The sequence below is a fragment of the Hyperolius riggenbachi genome, chromosome 3, assembly GCF_040937935.1.
Source record: "Hyperolius riggenbachi isolate aHypRig1 chromosome 3, aHypRig1.pri, whole genome shotgun sequence".
Lineage (NCBI taxonomy): Eukaryota > Metazoa > Chordata > Amphibia > Anura > Hyperoliidae > Hyperolius > Hyperolius riggenbachi.
Window position 1 is genome coordinate 434,567,034 of NC_090648.1, and position 17,959 is coordinate 434,584,992.

General features: G+C 43.3%; 1 protein-coding gene across 4 annotated transcripts in view; it reads right to left on the minus strand.

The window, feature by feature from the left end:
- Positions 1–11,390: 11,390 nt before the first annotated feature.
- The window catches only part of LOC137561644 (uncharacterized), an 80,626-nt gene continuing 74,057 nt past the window's right edge, over positions 11,391–17,959 (minus strand). For all 4 annotated transcript variants that reach the window (XM_068272959.1, XM_068272958.1, XM_068272957.1 and 1 more), the window contains exon 9: positions 11,391–11,675. In XM_068272959.1, the coding sequence (XP_068129060.1) occupies positions 11,595–11,675 (81 nt within the window). In that variant the 3' untranslated portion in view covers positions 11,391–11,594. The remainder of the gene's footprint in view (positions 11,676–17,959) is intronic.

Here is a 17,959-nt window from a genome sequence, read left to right on the forward strand (position 1 = left end):
ATAAATTTGTCTCTTGTCAATTCTGCCCATACACTACAGGCCGATTCCCGTCTGATTTCAGCATGAAATCTTCAGGGAATCGCCTGAGCCCGCTGCCCGCTCCCCCCCCCCCCCAACGTATAAATGTGCCCCCTGTGTGTATTTCTACATTACCTGTCCTGTTGCAGCCTCCCGTAACCTCCGGGCAGTATTCCATATGCGCTACTGGCGCATAGCATTTGACGTTGGTGCATAGCGTCTAACGTCAAACACTATGCACCAGTAGCATGTACGGATAGCCGCCCGAGGTGACGGGACACCGCGCAGACAGGACAGGTAGGTACAGGACAGGTAACGTATAAACACGGGGGGAGGGGCACATTTATACCTTGCAGTGGTGGGGGTTTTGTCGTCTCGTCGCTCTCTCGGAAATCGCCGCCATACTGCTGCACACCCGACCTACTAATTTTGGCCTGACATGCGTGATAGACAAAGCAACAGATTTCTGTCCCGAAATTGGTTGCTTTGTCGGTCGGGCATGCACTTGGCGGCAACGATTTTTATCCAATTCGATTATAATAATCGAATTGGATGGTCGATCACCCGCCAAGTCGCCTGCTGTATGGGCACCTTAAAGTGAACCTCCAGACTAAAAATCTACTCAGCAGCACTGAAAAGGCTTGGTGTTTCTTAAACAGTTTCACAGCATCAGAACTTTGTTTTTCTTACCAAAGCATCATTTTTAGCTGCATTTTTAGCTAAGCTCCACCCATCAAGGAAAACTGCCCGGGCTTTCTTTCCCTGATACTGTGCAAAGCATGATGGGATTTCCTATGTTGTTATTCACGTTGCCTAGCAACTGGGAGGGGTGATCAGCACACAGGACATTTGGAACTGTGTCTCATGCTCCCTGTCACCTTCTTTCAACCAAAAACATGGCTGCCCTCATGAAATCAAACATTTGCCTGTTCTTTTAAAACAGGGTGGGTAAGAAATTATATTACCTATTTATTTTAATTAACATAACTAATGTAACTTAATGACAGTATGTTTGTTTAGGCTGAAGTTCTTTTTTAAGGAACACAGTCAGGGCCAGATTTCTGGAAAGGCCCCAAAGGCCCGTGCTTTGGACGGCTGCAGCTTGAAGGGGCACCTGGACATGAAAGAGGGGCTGATCATATGCAAAAGGAGGCTGCAAATGGGGAGTAACACATAAAAAAGGGAAATTAATGCTCAAGCTGTTCATGACAGATAGGAGCTGCTGTACATGGATGTTACACATGGAAGAGGGGGCTACACATAGAATGGTAGGACCGCTGCTGAACAAGAAATGGGAACCACAACATACTTGGCCTAGCGGCACAAAAAGTATAACTCTGGCCTTGAGCACAATACAAGAACACAGAGGGTACGGATGTATGGATGGAGTGGTGGATGGATGGAGGAGGGATTTAGGGTGGATGGATAAAGATAGCTAGTGATGGACAAATAATCATCAGATGCATAAGAGAAAATAAAGAAATATTAGACAGACTGTCAGACAAGAAACAAGATGTATTGCATGGATGGATAGGTGGGTGAATGGTGGAAGGTTTGGGTGAATGGGAGTTGAATGTGATGAATAGGTGAGTGGTGAGAGAGATTGGTGCATAACTGGATGGGTAATGAGAGAGAGGGGTGGATGGATGGACAGAGGGAAGGATGGATGTTGAGAGAAAGGGGAGCATGCCTGATGGGTGCATGGATAGATGCATAGAGGGATGGGGGGTGAGGAAGAGAGGGTGTATGGCTGGATGGACAGAGGGAGTGACGGAATAAAAGAATGTTGGTTGGTTGGTTGGTTGGTTGGTTGGTTGGTTGGTTGAATGGATAGGTGGATGGACACACATACAGGGAGAGGATAGTGGGCTAGAAAAAGGCTAGATTATATATTTAAAATTAGGCTCCTAATTAAAGAGACTCTGAAGCCAAGAAAAAAAAAACAGGTTTTTACTTTAAAAACCTGTTTAACATAAAAATGCTGTGTCTTCACGGCTGAAAACTCCATAAATTGACCCAAACTCCCTGTGGCACAACGCAGGGTTCCTTCCGCATAGAGGCAGAGCTTTGCACTGCCTCAATCGCGTCCATCTGCACAGATCGCCACCTCTCCCCGCCCCTCTCAGTTTTCGTAAACTGAGAGGGGCGGGGGAGAGGCGGCGATCAGCACTGATTGACCCGCATGGAGGCAGAGCTGCAGCTCAAAGCTCTGCCTCCCCAGGCAGCAAAATCCACGACCAGGAAAGTCGTGGATTTTTACCCCGGGAGTTAGAGGTTATTAATTGAGTTTTCAGCCGTGGGGATGTGGCGTTTTTAGGTGGGGCAATTATGTTAAACGGGTTTTTTAAGTAAAAACCTGTTTTTTTCTTGGCTTCAGAGTTAAGCATGTGCCTGGGGCCCAATGGTTATTAGGGGACCCAACTGCCACTTTTTGTCTGACCCTTGCCCCAGTTTACCAAAAGACTGTAAGGAGACAAAACTACTACCTTGCCTAGGGCCCCATTTCATCTTCATCCATCTCTGGAGGAGAGGGACATTAGATCAGATCTCTGCTGATAGCTGCTCTAATATAATGGGGCACTATGGTATTTGGTAAAATAATTGATATCATGTACTATTAATTGCTTACTTCATTTTATACATGTACAGTATACCCAGACGTGGGCTAGGCACAGATTATACAAGTATTAATATATTAGACATTAGACTACAATAAAAAAAAAAAATTAAAAGAAAATGTTTTTAAAACGTGAACCCTCTTTGATTAATGTTCATTTCTTAAATATTATTAGTAACAGGGCCGGGCCGAGGCGAGAGAGGCTCCAGCCTCAGGGCGCAGTATAGGAGGGGGCGCACAACTCACTCACTCATATCATTCCCCTACTGTGTTTGAAGCAGAGAGAAATAAGAAAAGCTGATATATAGCAGTGACTGCAAGCCTGATAACGAGTTACGGTGTTGGGGGCCCTGGGGAGCCTCTTAGTCTAATTACAAAGTGTGTGTGACGGCTGAGGTGGGAGGGATGGAGGGGCGTACTATGGTGTCTCAGCCTTGGGTCCTGGAGAACCTTGTCCCAGCTCTGATTAGTAAAGCACCATTCTTCTGGAAATGAAGTACTGTGGGGAGTCATCATGGGCAGGAACAGCCTGAGAGCGAGGCTCCATAGCATTGTGCCTCAGAGGCCAGTACAGCCTTTGCTGCTGCGGTGGGGAGAGGGATATATGTTAAAGAGGAACTGTAGTGAAAATAGCATAATGAATACATTTGCTTATTTGTTACAATATTTATGAATAAATTATGTAGTCAGTGTAGGTATATTCCCTTTCCCTGATTTACATTCTGAAATGTATCACTGGTAGTGACATCTTTAGTTCTGTCAGGTGATCTGTACGGAATGTTTGTTACAGAGAGTTCTATGTACAGGGGGAGATACTGCTTGCTTGGCAGTTGGAAAAAGCCATTATTTCCCACAATGCAGTGAGGTTCACAGACAGCAAACTGTCAGCACCACGGTAATGACATCACACTGTGGGACAGGTTTTATCACAATATCAGACGTACGGACACCTTCTTCAATCTATTGGAGAAAAGGTAAAGGGGGTATCAGCTACTGATTGGGATTGGTTAAAGTTCCTGTTTAAATCAAATATCTGATCGAACATGCAATGTGAAAAGATGGTAAACGCGGTAAAATCAGGTAGACAGATATTGGTCCTCCAAGGAAATCATTTTTCATCTTCTGTTTAAAATAACTTTTCAGTACGGTGTGCAATTGCAAACATGTGGCACATGAAATGTGAAAAAGTACTGTCAAAATTAGTATTTTCTTGCTTGCTGGACTGGTGGCTTAAAGGCATTTTATTGATGAGGTGTGAAAATCCCACCTAGGAGAAAACTTAAGTGAAAAAGTGAATTGAATAAAGACCATTGATCCTTTACCACATCCTATGGATGCATTGATGGATGAGGGATGGTGAAGGAGTGAAATGGATGGATGGAGGAATGAATGAGTGACAGATCAATGATAGATATGGAGGGATGTATGAGGGATGGTGGATGACGAATGATTGATGGATGAATGGAAGCATGGATGATGGATGAATGAACGAGGGATGGTTAATGGATGGATGATTGGATGGTGGATGAATGGAGAGATTGGTGAGGGATCAATGGAGGTATGGATGATGGATAGTGGATGAATGGATGAGGGATGGTTGATGGATGGATGAATGGATGAGGGATGGTTAATGGATGAATAGAAAGATGGTTGATCAATGGAGGGCTGAATGAAAGGCAGATGGATTGGGGGATTTCAGATAGCAAAATGGATATCTGTCTACAGGCCAAAACATGGATGAATAGATGTAACACAGAAGAAGATAATGGATGTAGTGTGGGAGTGGCTGAGGGCCAGTGTTTACAGAGGAGCTGTTAGATATAAGGTCTCAGAGAAAAAAAACACATATATCAGTAGCTAAATATTGGCTGTACTTACATTACATATGCATTTCACTGTCCACGTTTGGATTTCACAGAATTTTTATATAGTATTTGCAGAGAATGATGCTCCTGACAGCCATGTTTGTCTGTCTCCTATGAAGCCAATTGTGATGTCATGTCCTCCCTGCTTCCTGATGATTCCACTCACAAAAAAGATACTAATGGTTCATGATCGGACAACACTACTGTGCAGTGAATATTAATTAGCCATGTGGCTAGGAACAATAGCGGACTCATGCAGTATACTCTAAGGGAACATATGCCATGATTTTTCAGTGCTGTGAGCTGGGCTGCGTTACAAGCTGCTGTAACTTGAGCATGTAACTTCTCACTAGCAGCCTTAGGGCGTGATTGGGAAATGAAGGGGATGACCCAAGGTGGGGAGAAGCAGCCCCAGAATGCTTTGCAGTATGTTATGCGGTCTGTCGTCCTACTTAAGAGCTTGGGAATAGCAGCCTTGCTGTTCAGCACACATCAAAAGTAAGAGAGATTTTTAACTTCAGTATTGCCTTTTTGGCTTCCCTCTAAACTGTTTAACACAGAAGAATAGAGGTTTAAATTACCTTTTGCAGCCTGACAGTTACTGTCTGAAGGTCATTCTGGGTCGTTGAGTGATGCCCAGAACACTGCATCAAGTTTCCCATAATGCTTTAGGGGCTGGGGCAGGACAGATGCGACTCAAATTCAGCATTCGATTACCACAGACAGTACATTAATGCTACTGTGTGTTGGCACAACCCATTAATAATTTGATGAAAAGCAGTTTCCAGACATGGCACAGACATATGTGGCCACTAAAGTCATGGGTGTAACAATAGCCCCCACTACTCCCGCTGGAGGGGGCGGTCCTGCAAAGCAGCAGCAGCAGAACTTTATATATTTCATGCTCCCAGCGGCTATAAAGCTCCTTTCCAATTTCTGTTTGTTTTACAAGTGCAGTGCAGCCAGCCAGTCACCATGAAGCTTTGTCCCTGTGGGATGGAAGCAGCATGGTGATTGGCTGCACAACACTTGTAAACTAAAGAGGAAGTAAAGAGGATCCCGTATCACTGCCAGGAGCAGGTAATATATAATTCTCCACTGCCTGCCCCTCTACATCATGTACAGGACCGTCCCCCCAACTTCTGGCCCGTCCCACCCCTCCCCTGTGATGGAGGTTGGGGAGGGCTTATCCAATAGTCATTAGTTACACCCTTGCTCATAATAATGATTAAAATAACACTGGAGGGGGAACCATGGGTGGAGGGTGTTAGGGTTTGGTGCCACCGGGGTTAAAGGCTAGGCAACACAAGGAGGGGGGGGTCAGGGTTAGGCATCCAAAGCAGTAAAGTTAAGTGCAGGGAGGCACCTGATAAATGTGCATAGCGGGAAGACTCTGGATCTACAACTTTATCAGGTGCCTCCATGAGCCCAACTTTATGGTCATTGCCATAAATTGCGTCTCTGCAGCGCGGGGGGAAGGGGGTTAAGGTTTAGGCACTACCAGGGGGTAGGTTAGGGTTAGGTGCCAGTAGGGGGGTGGTTAAGGGTTAGGCAACACAAGGAAGGGTTTAAGGGTTAGGCATTGGTAGAGGGAGGGTTCTGTGTTAGGCATTGTTAGAGGGAGGGTTCTGTGTGAGAGTAGGGTTAGGTTTAGCCATAATAAAACATTGGTAAAGATTACCGATATTTTACTGTCGGAATTCAGTAGTAGAATATTGCTAATTTTAACGATATTCTATTAGCGGCAATCACCTGCCTTATTTTCATGTATGCGGAAAAGAGAGTCTTATTTGCTATAAGTCCCGTATTCCGCTTCTACTCACACACACAGTGTAATTTATCATTGCAAGAAGAATAAAGTGATTTGCAAACGTAGGACAAAAAGCAGACTCATCTTCTGTGTGATTCCGCATTTTAATCAGAAATCTCATCACAAGGGCTCCCTCAGAAACAATATTATTAGCCGCTGCCATATTTAGCAGGAGATCGAGGCGAGCTCGAAGGATTTGGAAAGGAAATGAGATAAGAAATATATTATGGGCTGAATAAGGGAATGTTAAAAAGCAGTGGAAGAGTTTCTAGCGCTATCCACAGTAAAAATAATTATAGTATGAAAATATTCTGATTAGGGAAGTGATTTTTTTCCTCTTCCAAGAGTCATCCTGTGACTTTGAGCTTGATATATTAAAGCGTACCTCTGCCCACAGAACTAAGACATTATTGCCATCTATTTGGAAACGCCGGAATCCAATAGATTATTATTATTAGACATTGGGCCACTAGGCATTGTTATGAATGAATAGGCAAAACTGGACTGAATTATTAAAAAAAAAAAGCCTGCTCTTATCTGATTATATCTGGGTGGGTGGGGGGAAGGGGGTAATCTGGAGGTTGCAATGTGCCTTCCATAGCATTAAACAGAAAACAGAGAGAGCACCAGGAGCCCTATATAGTGTAGTATGTTGGGAAAATAAGCCTGTGGAGAAATTAGGTCCATCTCCACTCGGAACATGGGTGATCTAGGACCCGGAAGGTCGCTCTTCAGAAAAGAAAAAAAGTGATTTAGTAATGATAATAATTTTGACCTGATGAAGCAGGATTTGGCCCGCGAAATGTGTTGTACATAGTGTTCCTAATCAACTTTCTATACTTTAGCTTCAGTGCCTTTGGCAACTTCTTTTAAACGAGTCACCTTTTTTTTCCCTTTTAAACTGTTTATAGAGATCTTATCATACCTGGGGTGCCTCTTTCCACCCCTTATACTAAATGGTTGACGCTGGCGTAGCTTAGGAGCTCTAGGTCCCAGTGTGAATTTTATTTTGGGCCCCCTCAAGTGCTCTATACATAACAATTGATATATAAGACCTAACCTCCTAAGGACAGCTGCAGTGTCAGAGAGGTGTAAACAGGGCTGATCAGATCACAATGATGGTTGATTAAAGGTATGAAAGTTAATCTTTGTGTCATCACAGTCATATTAAACAGCATACAGTATTTTACATATTAAAACTTGCATTCATCTTTGAGTGGTTAACGTTTAGATTGCAACAGCCAAATTCGATTAGGGCCAGTTTCCACTAGGAGCTGCGGCAGTTTCTGATTCGGACGCGGCTCCCATTTTGCTGCAGCTATAGTGATGTGGCTGCATGCTGCATAAAACTGCAGCATGCTGTCCAGATTAGCACCGCTGTGCGATTTGGACGGCAAGCCATAGGTTAAATTGGCAGCATTTCCCCACCCCTCTTGTACTGTTTGTGGGGAAACACTGCAGATTCAGTCTGGATTCAGGCTATAAGGCCTTAGGTTTTGTAGCTATTAAAGATCCATATGGAGGTCTTGCACCCAGTTCTATGCAAGCCATTGCTGGTTCGAGTCATCCCATTTAGCGTACTGAGACCCCTTAAAAATCAGAGATGTGTGATATATATTGTAAGTTCCTTGTGACAGCACCAGGCCACTTGAGATCACATGATCAGAATTTAAGCATGCAGAATCAGAAATATATTCTCTACTAGTGTAGTGATTGTGAATATAAAATTGGAATAGGTGATAGTGGAAGAAGATCCCAACATGCATGTAGAAATGGGGAACCCTGATTGCAGCAAAGTACATGTATATGGGGCAGAGCCTGGGGGAAGGTCTCCAAAACACTAGATTTTTGCTGCTCATGCATCAATAAAGGCAATCTCTTGTGGTCATCTTGAATAAACACAGTATCTAGAGTGTATACAGCACACCCACAATTTCGTTTAGCAATTCATCATGACATATTACTAATTAGAAAGCCACGAATTATCACATTGTTCTTACTGCCATGGATGTCTCTTGCTTGTTGTCCCCCTTCACTATAGCTACAAGTGAAACTCGCAAAAAATTGGAACATCGTGCAAAAGTCTATGTATTTCAGTAATTCAACTTAAAAGGTGAAGCTAATATATGAAATAGGAATCCTTTGCAGGTGTTTAGAGTTAATTAGCTGATTAGAGTCTGACTGACACTTTGAGCCTAGAACATTTAACCTTTTCGCAATATTCTAATGGTCTGAGATTTTGATTTTGGGGTTCTCATAATCTGTAAGCCATATTGATCAAAATCATAACAAATAAAGGCTTGAAATATCTTGCTCTGTATGTAATTAGTATTTTTCATATATTAGTTTCACCTTCTAAGTTGAATTACTGAAAACAGACTTTTGCACGATATTCTAATTTTTCGAGTTTTACCTATTTAACTGATTGTATACTGATTGTTCCTAAAACTGTCCATTCTGAATGATCGCCAATAATAATTGAGAGAAACAAATATTTTTTTTATAATAGTATTTATAATTTATTTTTTATTTTTTTTTACAAAAGTGATTTTTCTAGCAATAGATGGAAGCCAAATTGCGCCTATTTCCCACTGAATGTAACTATGAATGTCGGTTTGGAGGGGAGAATAGTATTTCACACCACTTTTATTAGATGTATGCATCTGTATCCTCATTTAGGACAGGCAGTAAGTAACAGCCAGGGACAGAGACATTAGAAAACCTGACAAAATTGTTATTTTTTTATTGTATTTATAAAGTGCCAACATATTATGCAGCACTGGACAATAAATACATAAGATACAAAGGATGACAGGTATAACAAGGTTTTATAACATAGGACAAAGCTATACAAAGCAAACGGTACAAAATATATGATCATGCAATTCTGGGCTGGTTAGGTAGGCTCAGTAATACAGTATAGATAGGTACAGGTGGTGCCCCAGTATAGGTTAGCCAGGTGCCACAGTATAGGTAGCAAACTGTAGGCGCCCCAGTATAGATAGCAAGGTACAAGTGGTGCCCTCAGTATAGGTTAGAGACTTCACTTACATAACCCGTTTGCAGTGCAGACTCCTCTCGCCACGCTCTCCTACTCTCCCCGCATTCTCCTCTCGCCATGGTTACTTCCAGCGATCCCTCTGATGTCATGAGAGGCACCGTAAGGGTAACCATGGAGACAGGACATGAACCTGGCAGTGGTGACAGCTGCCGCGGCGAGAGGAGTCCACACTGGCACGGGGTTATGTAAGTTCCTAGGGACCTCCGGGGCTGCACAGGACAGGTTGGCAGCCGCTAGCAACAAAGCGGGGCCCTTCCTCTAAAGTGAGGCCCAAAGCAGGGGCGTGGCTTGCTTGTATGCTAGCGGCTCCTCTGGTTACAGGTAGGGTAGGTTTTGTGCACAGATTTATAGGCCAGGCACAGAATTTTGAAACTTATCCTGAATCGGATAGGGAGCCAGTGCTGGGCTTTACAGAGGGGAATGTAAATGCAGAGCAGTGAGAAGAATGGATGAGTCAGGTAGCCGTGATCATAACTGATTGAAGGGGGCAATGCAGTTCAAGGGGAGACCAGACAGAAGGGAGTTTCAGTAATCAAGGCGGGAGATGATGAGGATATGGATGAGCAGCTTGGTAGTGTCCAGGCATGGGCGTAGCAATCACCCCTGTGACCCCTGTCATTGCAAGGGGGCACAGTGGCTTTGGGGGCCCCTCCTCCTCCCTCTTCTCAACCGCAAGTGCATCCAATTTGCAAAAAAACATACCCATTCGCTCAAAAAAAGTCCTTGCCACCGCCTTCTGCCATGCAGAGTAGCTTTTTTTTCTGCTTTAATTTTTTTCTGCTTCCAGATGCTGCTTCACAGCAAAAACACTCGTTGCTGCCAGGACCATATTTAAGCCAAGGCCACATAGGCCATGGCCTAGGGCACCACAGGATCAAGGGCGGAGGGCAGCAGACTATACTAGGGGAAAGGGAAGGGTCACCTGGCTACCTATACTGGAGGGAGCAGGGACATCAGTTTATCTATGCGGAAGGGGGGATGGTCATCTGGCTTCCTTAACTAGAGGGAAGAGGGGCGGGAGGGGTCATCAGGATACCTATACTGGAGGGAAGGGGGAGGGGTCATCAGGCTATCTAAACTGGAGGAGGGAGAAAGTTCACCTATACTGGAGGGAAGGGTCAATGGGCTACCTATACTGGAGGGATGAGGAAGGGTCATCTGACTACGTATGGGGGGGGGGGTCATGTAAGGGTGGTGACTGCTGACAGTGGCCTTGGGTGGTAGAGACTACAAATCCAGCCCTGCTTGCTGCCATTCGCCAACTCCCAATCACTTGACCTTCATGGGGTTCAGGGACCAAGGGGGCCCCATGCTATCATTTTTGCAGGGGGCCCTTTTAAGTCTAGTTACGCCCGTGTCCAGGGTTAGGAAGTAGCAGATCTTCTCATTCTATCTAGCACTAACAGAAGAGGTTTAGCTGGAATTTCACATAAAGTGATTCTGAAGAGAACTATAGCATGGTGAGATAAACATGCATAGATCCTAATAGATATTTGTGAAACACACGCTAGGCCTGTCTTTGTTTATCTGTAGGTTGGTTGGTGTGAGGAGCCACTAAAAGTGACGTTTTCAACGCAGGCAGGTGCCTGGATCTCTCTGTTCTCTATAAAGTTGGGAAAGGGGTCAGAGAAAGTGGCAGTTGGACCCCCTGACACCCATTAGGCCCCAACCATCTGCCTAGGTTGCTTTGTGGATGATCCTGCTTTAAATGATACGACCTTTTACTAGGGAATCAGGGAGATAGTCAGGTCTCTTTCAGCAGCTCCCGTGCATCGGTTGGCAACTTGCTCACACAGAGCATGAGTAATGCAGAGGCAGCCACCGCATTTAGTCAAAAAGGCTGAATTGCCCGATAAGCATGCATTTTAGCCACCGTGTGAAGCAGGCCTAAGCAAAGAATCGGTGCAGAGCAGTCCAACTGCAAAGAGAGTGGGAATTCAATTATATAATTGGATTATTCATTCTTATAACATACCGGTACATAGAAAAAAGTAGAAAGCAGGTAAATTGTAAGCAGAATTATTACTATATACATGTTTATTTAATGTTGCTACATGTAACTAAAGGGTCATTTTCATTTCTGACCATCGAAGTCGCCTGGCTCTGGAGTCTGGACTAGTAACAGGCTTCTGGCTTTTGTTTTTTGATAGAAGTGGACCTTCTGTTGCTGCTGGTCTTCTTTATGGTTTGCACTGCCATCCTGAGATATGCTCTGTAGCGCTGCTAGGACATTAGTATCACTCGTGCGGCCTCCTGGTTGTCCCTCAGGAAGATGGCGTTGTGTCTGGTGTTTGGAAGCAAAGCCTGTGGAGGATGGAAACAGTAAATTCGGGCGCCTGAGGCTAGTGGACAAATCGGGCGCCGCCATTCACTCCTATAATAAATATCGTTTAATGGGCGCCCGATAGGAAAAAAGGGCGCCGGTGAAAAATAACGTTTTAAAAGCGGCGCCCGGAGACTTAATGTTTTATTACTGCTTCTCATGATTACACATTATTTAATGATTTATACATTTTTAAATATTATTTTTAAACGAAAAACAGTACAATATTTTTTTTCAAACATTATTTTTAAACGAAAAACAGTACATTTTTTTTTTTACATTATTTTTAAACGAAAAAACCAACAGGGGGGTCTTAGGTTTAGGCACCAACAGGGGGGGTCTTAGGTTTAGGTACCAACAGGGGGGGTCTTAGGTTTAGGCACCAACAGGGGGTCTTAGGTTTAGGCACCAAAAGGGGGGTCTTAGGTTTAGGCACCAACAGGGGGGTCTTAGGTTTAGGCACCAACAGGGGGGTCTTAGGTTTAGGCACCAACAGGGGGGTCTTAGGTTTAGGCACCAACAGGGGGGTCTTAGGTTTAGGCACCAACAGGGGGGTCTTAGGTTTAGGCACTAACAGGGGGGTCTAGGGGTTAGGGGTAGGTACAGGGAGGGTTACTTAGGCACCAACAGGGGGGGTCTTAGGTTTAGGCATCAACAGGGGGGTCTAGGGGTTAGGGGTAGGTACAGGGAGGGTTACTTAGTAATTTTTTTTTTAACGTTATTATACGTTTCAGTATTTAAACGAAAGATTAACGTTTTTACAATTGCCGATTTAATGCACATTATTTAATGATTTATAACTTTAAAAAACATTAATTTTAAACGAAATACAGTACAATACATTTTTAAACGTTATCCATGCTTATCGTTAAAAACCCGGCGCCCTTTTTTCCCAGCGCCCCTTTTTAACGTACGCGTGGAAGATAATTGGTTGCAATGGGCAGTCAGAAATAGGTTTGTAGTAATGGCTGACATGCAAAATGCAAAAGAGTACACTCATTATTATGATGGAATAAATAGGCTTGCCAGTTGGATCAGGATGACTGCCTAATTGGATTGCTAACAGTCATGCTTGCTAATTTTCAAGGGCGTTCAGCCTTTAAGAGACCCTAAAATAAGCCTGAGCAATATAAAATCAGCATACAACAGTAAACTACATTATCAGATTAGCCAAGTGTGACTCTTTATAACTTCAAGGCTTCTTTATCATTTACGGTAGTCTCTCTTTGAGGTCTCACTTGGACATATTTATGGCTTAATGAATCCTGTCTATCCAGCTTGGACCTAATACCCCCCCCCCCCCCCCCCCGGTTCTTGCCTACCGTCGTTTTTCCGCCGGAATCTCATTTTTCTCCAGAGTATCTTCTCTTCAAATTATGTAGTCAAAGTTTTTGACTTTTGTCTTATTGTGTAAGTCCTTAGTGAGCAATATGGACTTTTTTCTTTGAGTACAAACTGGTTTTAGTTTATTGTTATACAGGGAATTCTCAACAATTTTCTCTCTCATCACAAATCAAAAGCAACATTTTTTTTGACTCAGGGACCTTTTCCCTTACTGCTTTCACGTCTGCCTGCGATCAGGCTGAGGTGCAATCACTCAAGTGCTGGCATTTCTCATTTTAGGAGATGCCATCATCACCACTCACTACCTCTGGAGAAGCAATAATTGGGGTACCGAGGAATGCATGAGGAACATGGGGGTGCGGGCACTGAGCAGTGGCCTCATTCGGGACACAGTGCAACTTTGAGCCAATGGTGAGGACTTTTTGTTTTTCGCCATACTTGAATTTTGGACACCTCTTTGCATGCATGTGATATAACTTCATGATTTATGTAAGGTCACTAGACCACTAGGGATGCTATATTTGGGAGTGGAAGGGAAGCACTAGACCACCAGGGAAGCCACATGGTGGGGGGGAGGGGTCACTAGACACCAGGGAACTATATAGGGGAGCCACTAGACACCAGGGAACTGTATAGGAGAGAGAGGGTACAACGCGACACGAGGAAACGTATAAAGGAGGTAAGGGGGCCACAAATCACTAGGGAATTGTATAGGGGAGGGAGGAGGGCCACTAGACACCTGGGAACTGTATAGGAGAGAGAGGGAACAACTAGACACCAGGAAACTGTATAAAGGAGGGAAAGAGGCCACTAGACACCAGGGAACTGTATAAGGGAGGGAGGTGGCCACTAGATACCAAGGTCAGCCCGTGACTTGGTCCAAGATTTTAATATTTGTCCACTGTGTATTTGAGTTTGACACCCCTGCATTAGATGGAGCATCAAAGACAAATATCTTGCAATGTATATTTCTTCTTATAAAAGCTTACATTTATTTATCAGGACTAAATCTAAAGCAGGTAAGTCGGTTGCCCGTATGCAATCCTCCTTTGTGAGTACCACCATCCACCTCTATATATTTTACTAACATTGTGTTACTGCACCATTGGGGCACCCATTGTCTCTGTGTTTTTTCCTCTCAGGGTGCTTTTCCATCACCCTACACATCTACAACAATGAAAAAATCACCATACATGCCCATTAACCAAACTGCAGAGCGTAAACGCATTGAGTCACTGTTCTGTTGACTTACCCATGGCTGAACGGTCTGCACAGAGCCATATGGGTCCTGACATAAATGCATGCAGGTGTTACAGCCATGTAAGTTAATAAGCGAGATAACGATGTAATTAAGCATGCAGGGATTGTAGCTGATGCTTGCTTTATCAGAATCTGCTGACCTGTGTTCATTTTTATCCTTCCAAACTGGGGCACAGAAGCTCACAGCTCGCATCTGCAAATGTCTCAGGCCAATCTCCTTCCTGCCAAATATATAATAACTTATATTCTCCGGCCCTGACAACCCTGGCAAATCAGGTCCTTTCTTTCACATCTTACAGAGTGATTTCTATGCCTTGACCATGATAAACAGAGAATCCTGCTAACATGGTTTTCAGCATTGTTAGATAGAACTAATAAAAGTATGGGGTAGTAAATCTATGACCAGTTAACACAGCTGCTGGTTAAAGTAGAACTCTGAGATGTGTTACATAAAATTACTATTCTCCTAGTTATATGAGCTTATTTTGCATTGCGCTGCATAATATGTTGGCGCTTTATAAATACAATAAATAAATGTTGCACAGTGACCAGCTGGGGCACCTCTAGCCATTTTGTCACTGCAGGTGAGAAAACCTGTGCCCCCCTTCCCCCATGAAAATAATCGTAATGTGTCAGCGCTTCACCAGAAAAAATTGTGATGCGACAGCATTTCAACAGAACATAATCGTAATGCGTCAGCGTTTCACCAACAAGTATTCATATCACCAGAAAATAATCGTAATGTGGCCATGTTTCACTAGAAAATAATCGTAATGCAGCAGTGTTTCACTAGAAAATAATTGTAATGCGTCAGCATTTCACCAGAAAATATGTACCTCGGCGGCAGCCGTCTCCTCTCTTCTGTCTGTTTCCCTATATGACGTGTAATTGCTATGCGCCATACAGAGATCAGGCGACTGGCTGCACCCATATCTGGCAACCTGTACTGGTAGCACCTATTCCAGGCTACCTATACTGGCTACACATATATATTTGGCTTATTGTACTGGTGGCACCTCTTCCTGGCTACTAATACATAACTTATATCATTGGATTCAGCAGAATCAAGGTTTTTAGAAACAGTAACATTTTTGTCAGTAAATGTATTTCTTCTTTGAAAAAAAAAAACAGAAAAAAAAATATTTCACTTTTTTAAAGAGGAACTCCAATGAAAATAATGCAATAAAAAAGTGCTTTATTTATACAATAATTATGTATAAATGATTTAGTCAGTGTTTGCCCATTGTAAAATCTTTTAAATCCCTGATTTACATTTTGACATTTATAACATGGTGACATTTTTACTGTTGGCAGGTGATGTAGCTGCTGCATGCTTTTTTGGCAGTTTGAAACAGCTGTAAACAGCTATTTCCCACAATGTAACAAGGTTCACAGACAGAAAACTGCCAGGAGTACCACGGTCCTCAGAGTTTCTTGTGGGAGGGGTTTCACCACAATATCAGTCATACAGTAGCACCCCCTGATTGTCTGTTTGTGAAAAGGAATACATTTCTCATGTAAAAGGGGGTATCAGCTACTGATTGGGATAAAGTTCAGTTCTTGGTCGGAGTTTCTCTTTAAGCATATTTCACTCAAAAATGTTGTTATATCTCCAGAAAAAGTACAAAATTTTGTTGCAGTGTTCAAGGTGAATTAATTACTGAAAAAAACGATATATAAGATGTCCTATTTCATGTAGGTTTTCTTGTCAAAAAAGTAATGCTAATGAGTGCAAAATGTCTAAAAACTGCTTGGCAGTAGAGAGGGGCTGCTGTACATGTATGATACACATGGAACAGGGGCTGCACAGGGAATGGGAGGGACGCTGCAACACAAGAAAGGGGAGCCACCACATACTTGGCCTAGGGTTACAAAAAGTATAAATCCGAGTTTATCCGGCCTTGTAAATATGTATAGAAATTTTTAAGCAAAGGTGGCATTTCACTTTAGGCTGGTTTCACAGTGGGACGTTACAGGCGCACGTAAGAGCAGCTTGTAACACACCCCACCGCACAGCAATGAAAAATCAATGGGCTGTTCACAGTGCCCACATTACGTTACTCAGTAACGTTGCGCCATAACACAATGTACTGCATGCAGTACTTTATAAGTTAGACTGCTTGCACATGCGCAGTAATGTTGGGGAGGAGCGGAGATCGGCCAGGCACATGGCTAATTTATATTCACTGCACTCAGTGACGTGCAGTGTTTACTTCCTGGAGCGGCAGCTCTGTGCGGCGATTGGCCGGTGGGACAACGTGATGCTGCATGCGTCTAAGAGTACGCATCACGGCATCACGGACGCCAGAGTGAGCTGCACAACGCGGCTCACTCTGATGTCCACATCAGAGAGCACCAGGCGTTGCGTTAGGGGCACGTTATGCGACTATAACGTCCCCTAAAACTCAACGTCCTGGTGTGAAACCAGCCTTAATGTGCTATTTTAGCTAATTAAATCCTTAATAGAGGACAAATGAACTGGCTGAAAGCTTGCTCTGATCTCATGACAGGTAGGAAGTGATTGCTGAGCTATGTTCACTTCTTGTGCTGTGGAGACATGCACTGCTTCACTTTAGGCCTATATTACAATAGGAGATATATTGATTTAGATGTACAAAAGAAGTCATATAAAAAAAAAATCCTGTGCTTTAAAGTTCTATCAAAACACAATTTTCTTTAATCTCTTCATAGAGGGGGAAAAAAATCAGAATTCATTACAAGATATTTTTAGGCTTATTTTTTTTTTTCCTGGATGAATAAGTGATCCCTGTTAAGCTAGGAGGATAAGAAGTGAGAAATATAATAAATCATTGTAATTCCTTCTTTCCTCCTAATATGTCGGTTGTGGTAGAACCTTAAAAGTTAGACTGCAGCTCCACCATTTAAAGCGACCCTGATCACAAAACTAAAATATTAGGGTACTCCACAGGGGTGTAACAATAGCCCTCGTGACTAAGGGGGCCCAGTCCTGGGGTGCAGATTAACCTCTTGCCTACTGCCTAAAGCAGGATGGCGGCGGCAGAGAGGCTCTCTCAGGACTTAGCAACGCCATATGGCGAGATTTGGCGGGAGCTTGCGCTCTCAAAAGTGCGAGCTTCCATCAAAAAACACAGCAGGCCAGAGAGATCAGCCTGCCAGCCAGTGTGCAGAGCTGGCAGGCTGTTTCTTTCATAGTATTCATTGATTATATAATTATAAAATGAAAATAATCTATCCGCGCCTTAATGATCAATCCATTAAAACTTCAAAAAATATAAAAAGTTTATTATAAAACTTCAATTTGTCAAATTAATTAAAAAGTGAGATGTCTCCCAAGCTATTACTGAGATCAGCTGACCTCACCACACTACATACATCCATACATACTGCCACATTCACAACTCAAAATGGTACCACCCCCCGCACAGAAAAGCCAACTTCAGGCGCCCGTGATCGTGTAGGTAGATCCCACCCCAATTGTGTATAGTGACAGATTGCAGGCTTGTCCCTTAACTGTGGCAGCGTGGGTAACAATCCAACTTAGACTCCGTGCACTTCCCAAAAGTACATAACAGTTGCTTCATAAATGTATAAAAGTTCCAACAATACTTTATCTCCAATCCTACGGATTTCCTCTTCATACACTTAATGTATTATTTGTTGACAATGGATTATTGAATTC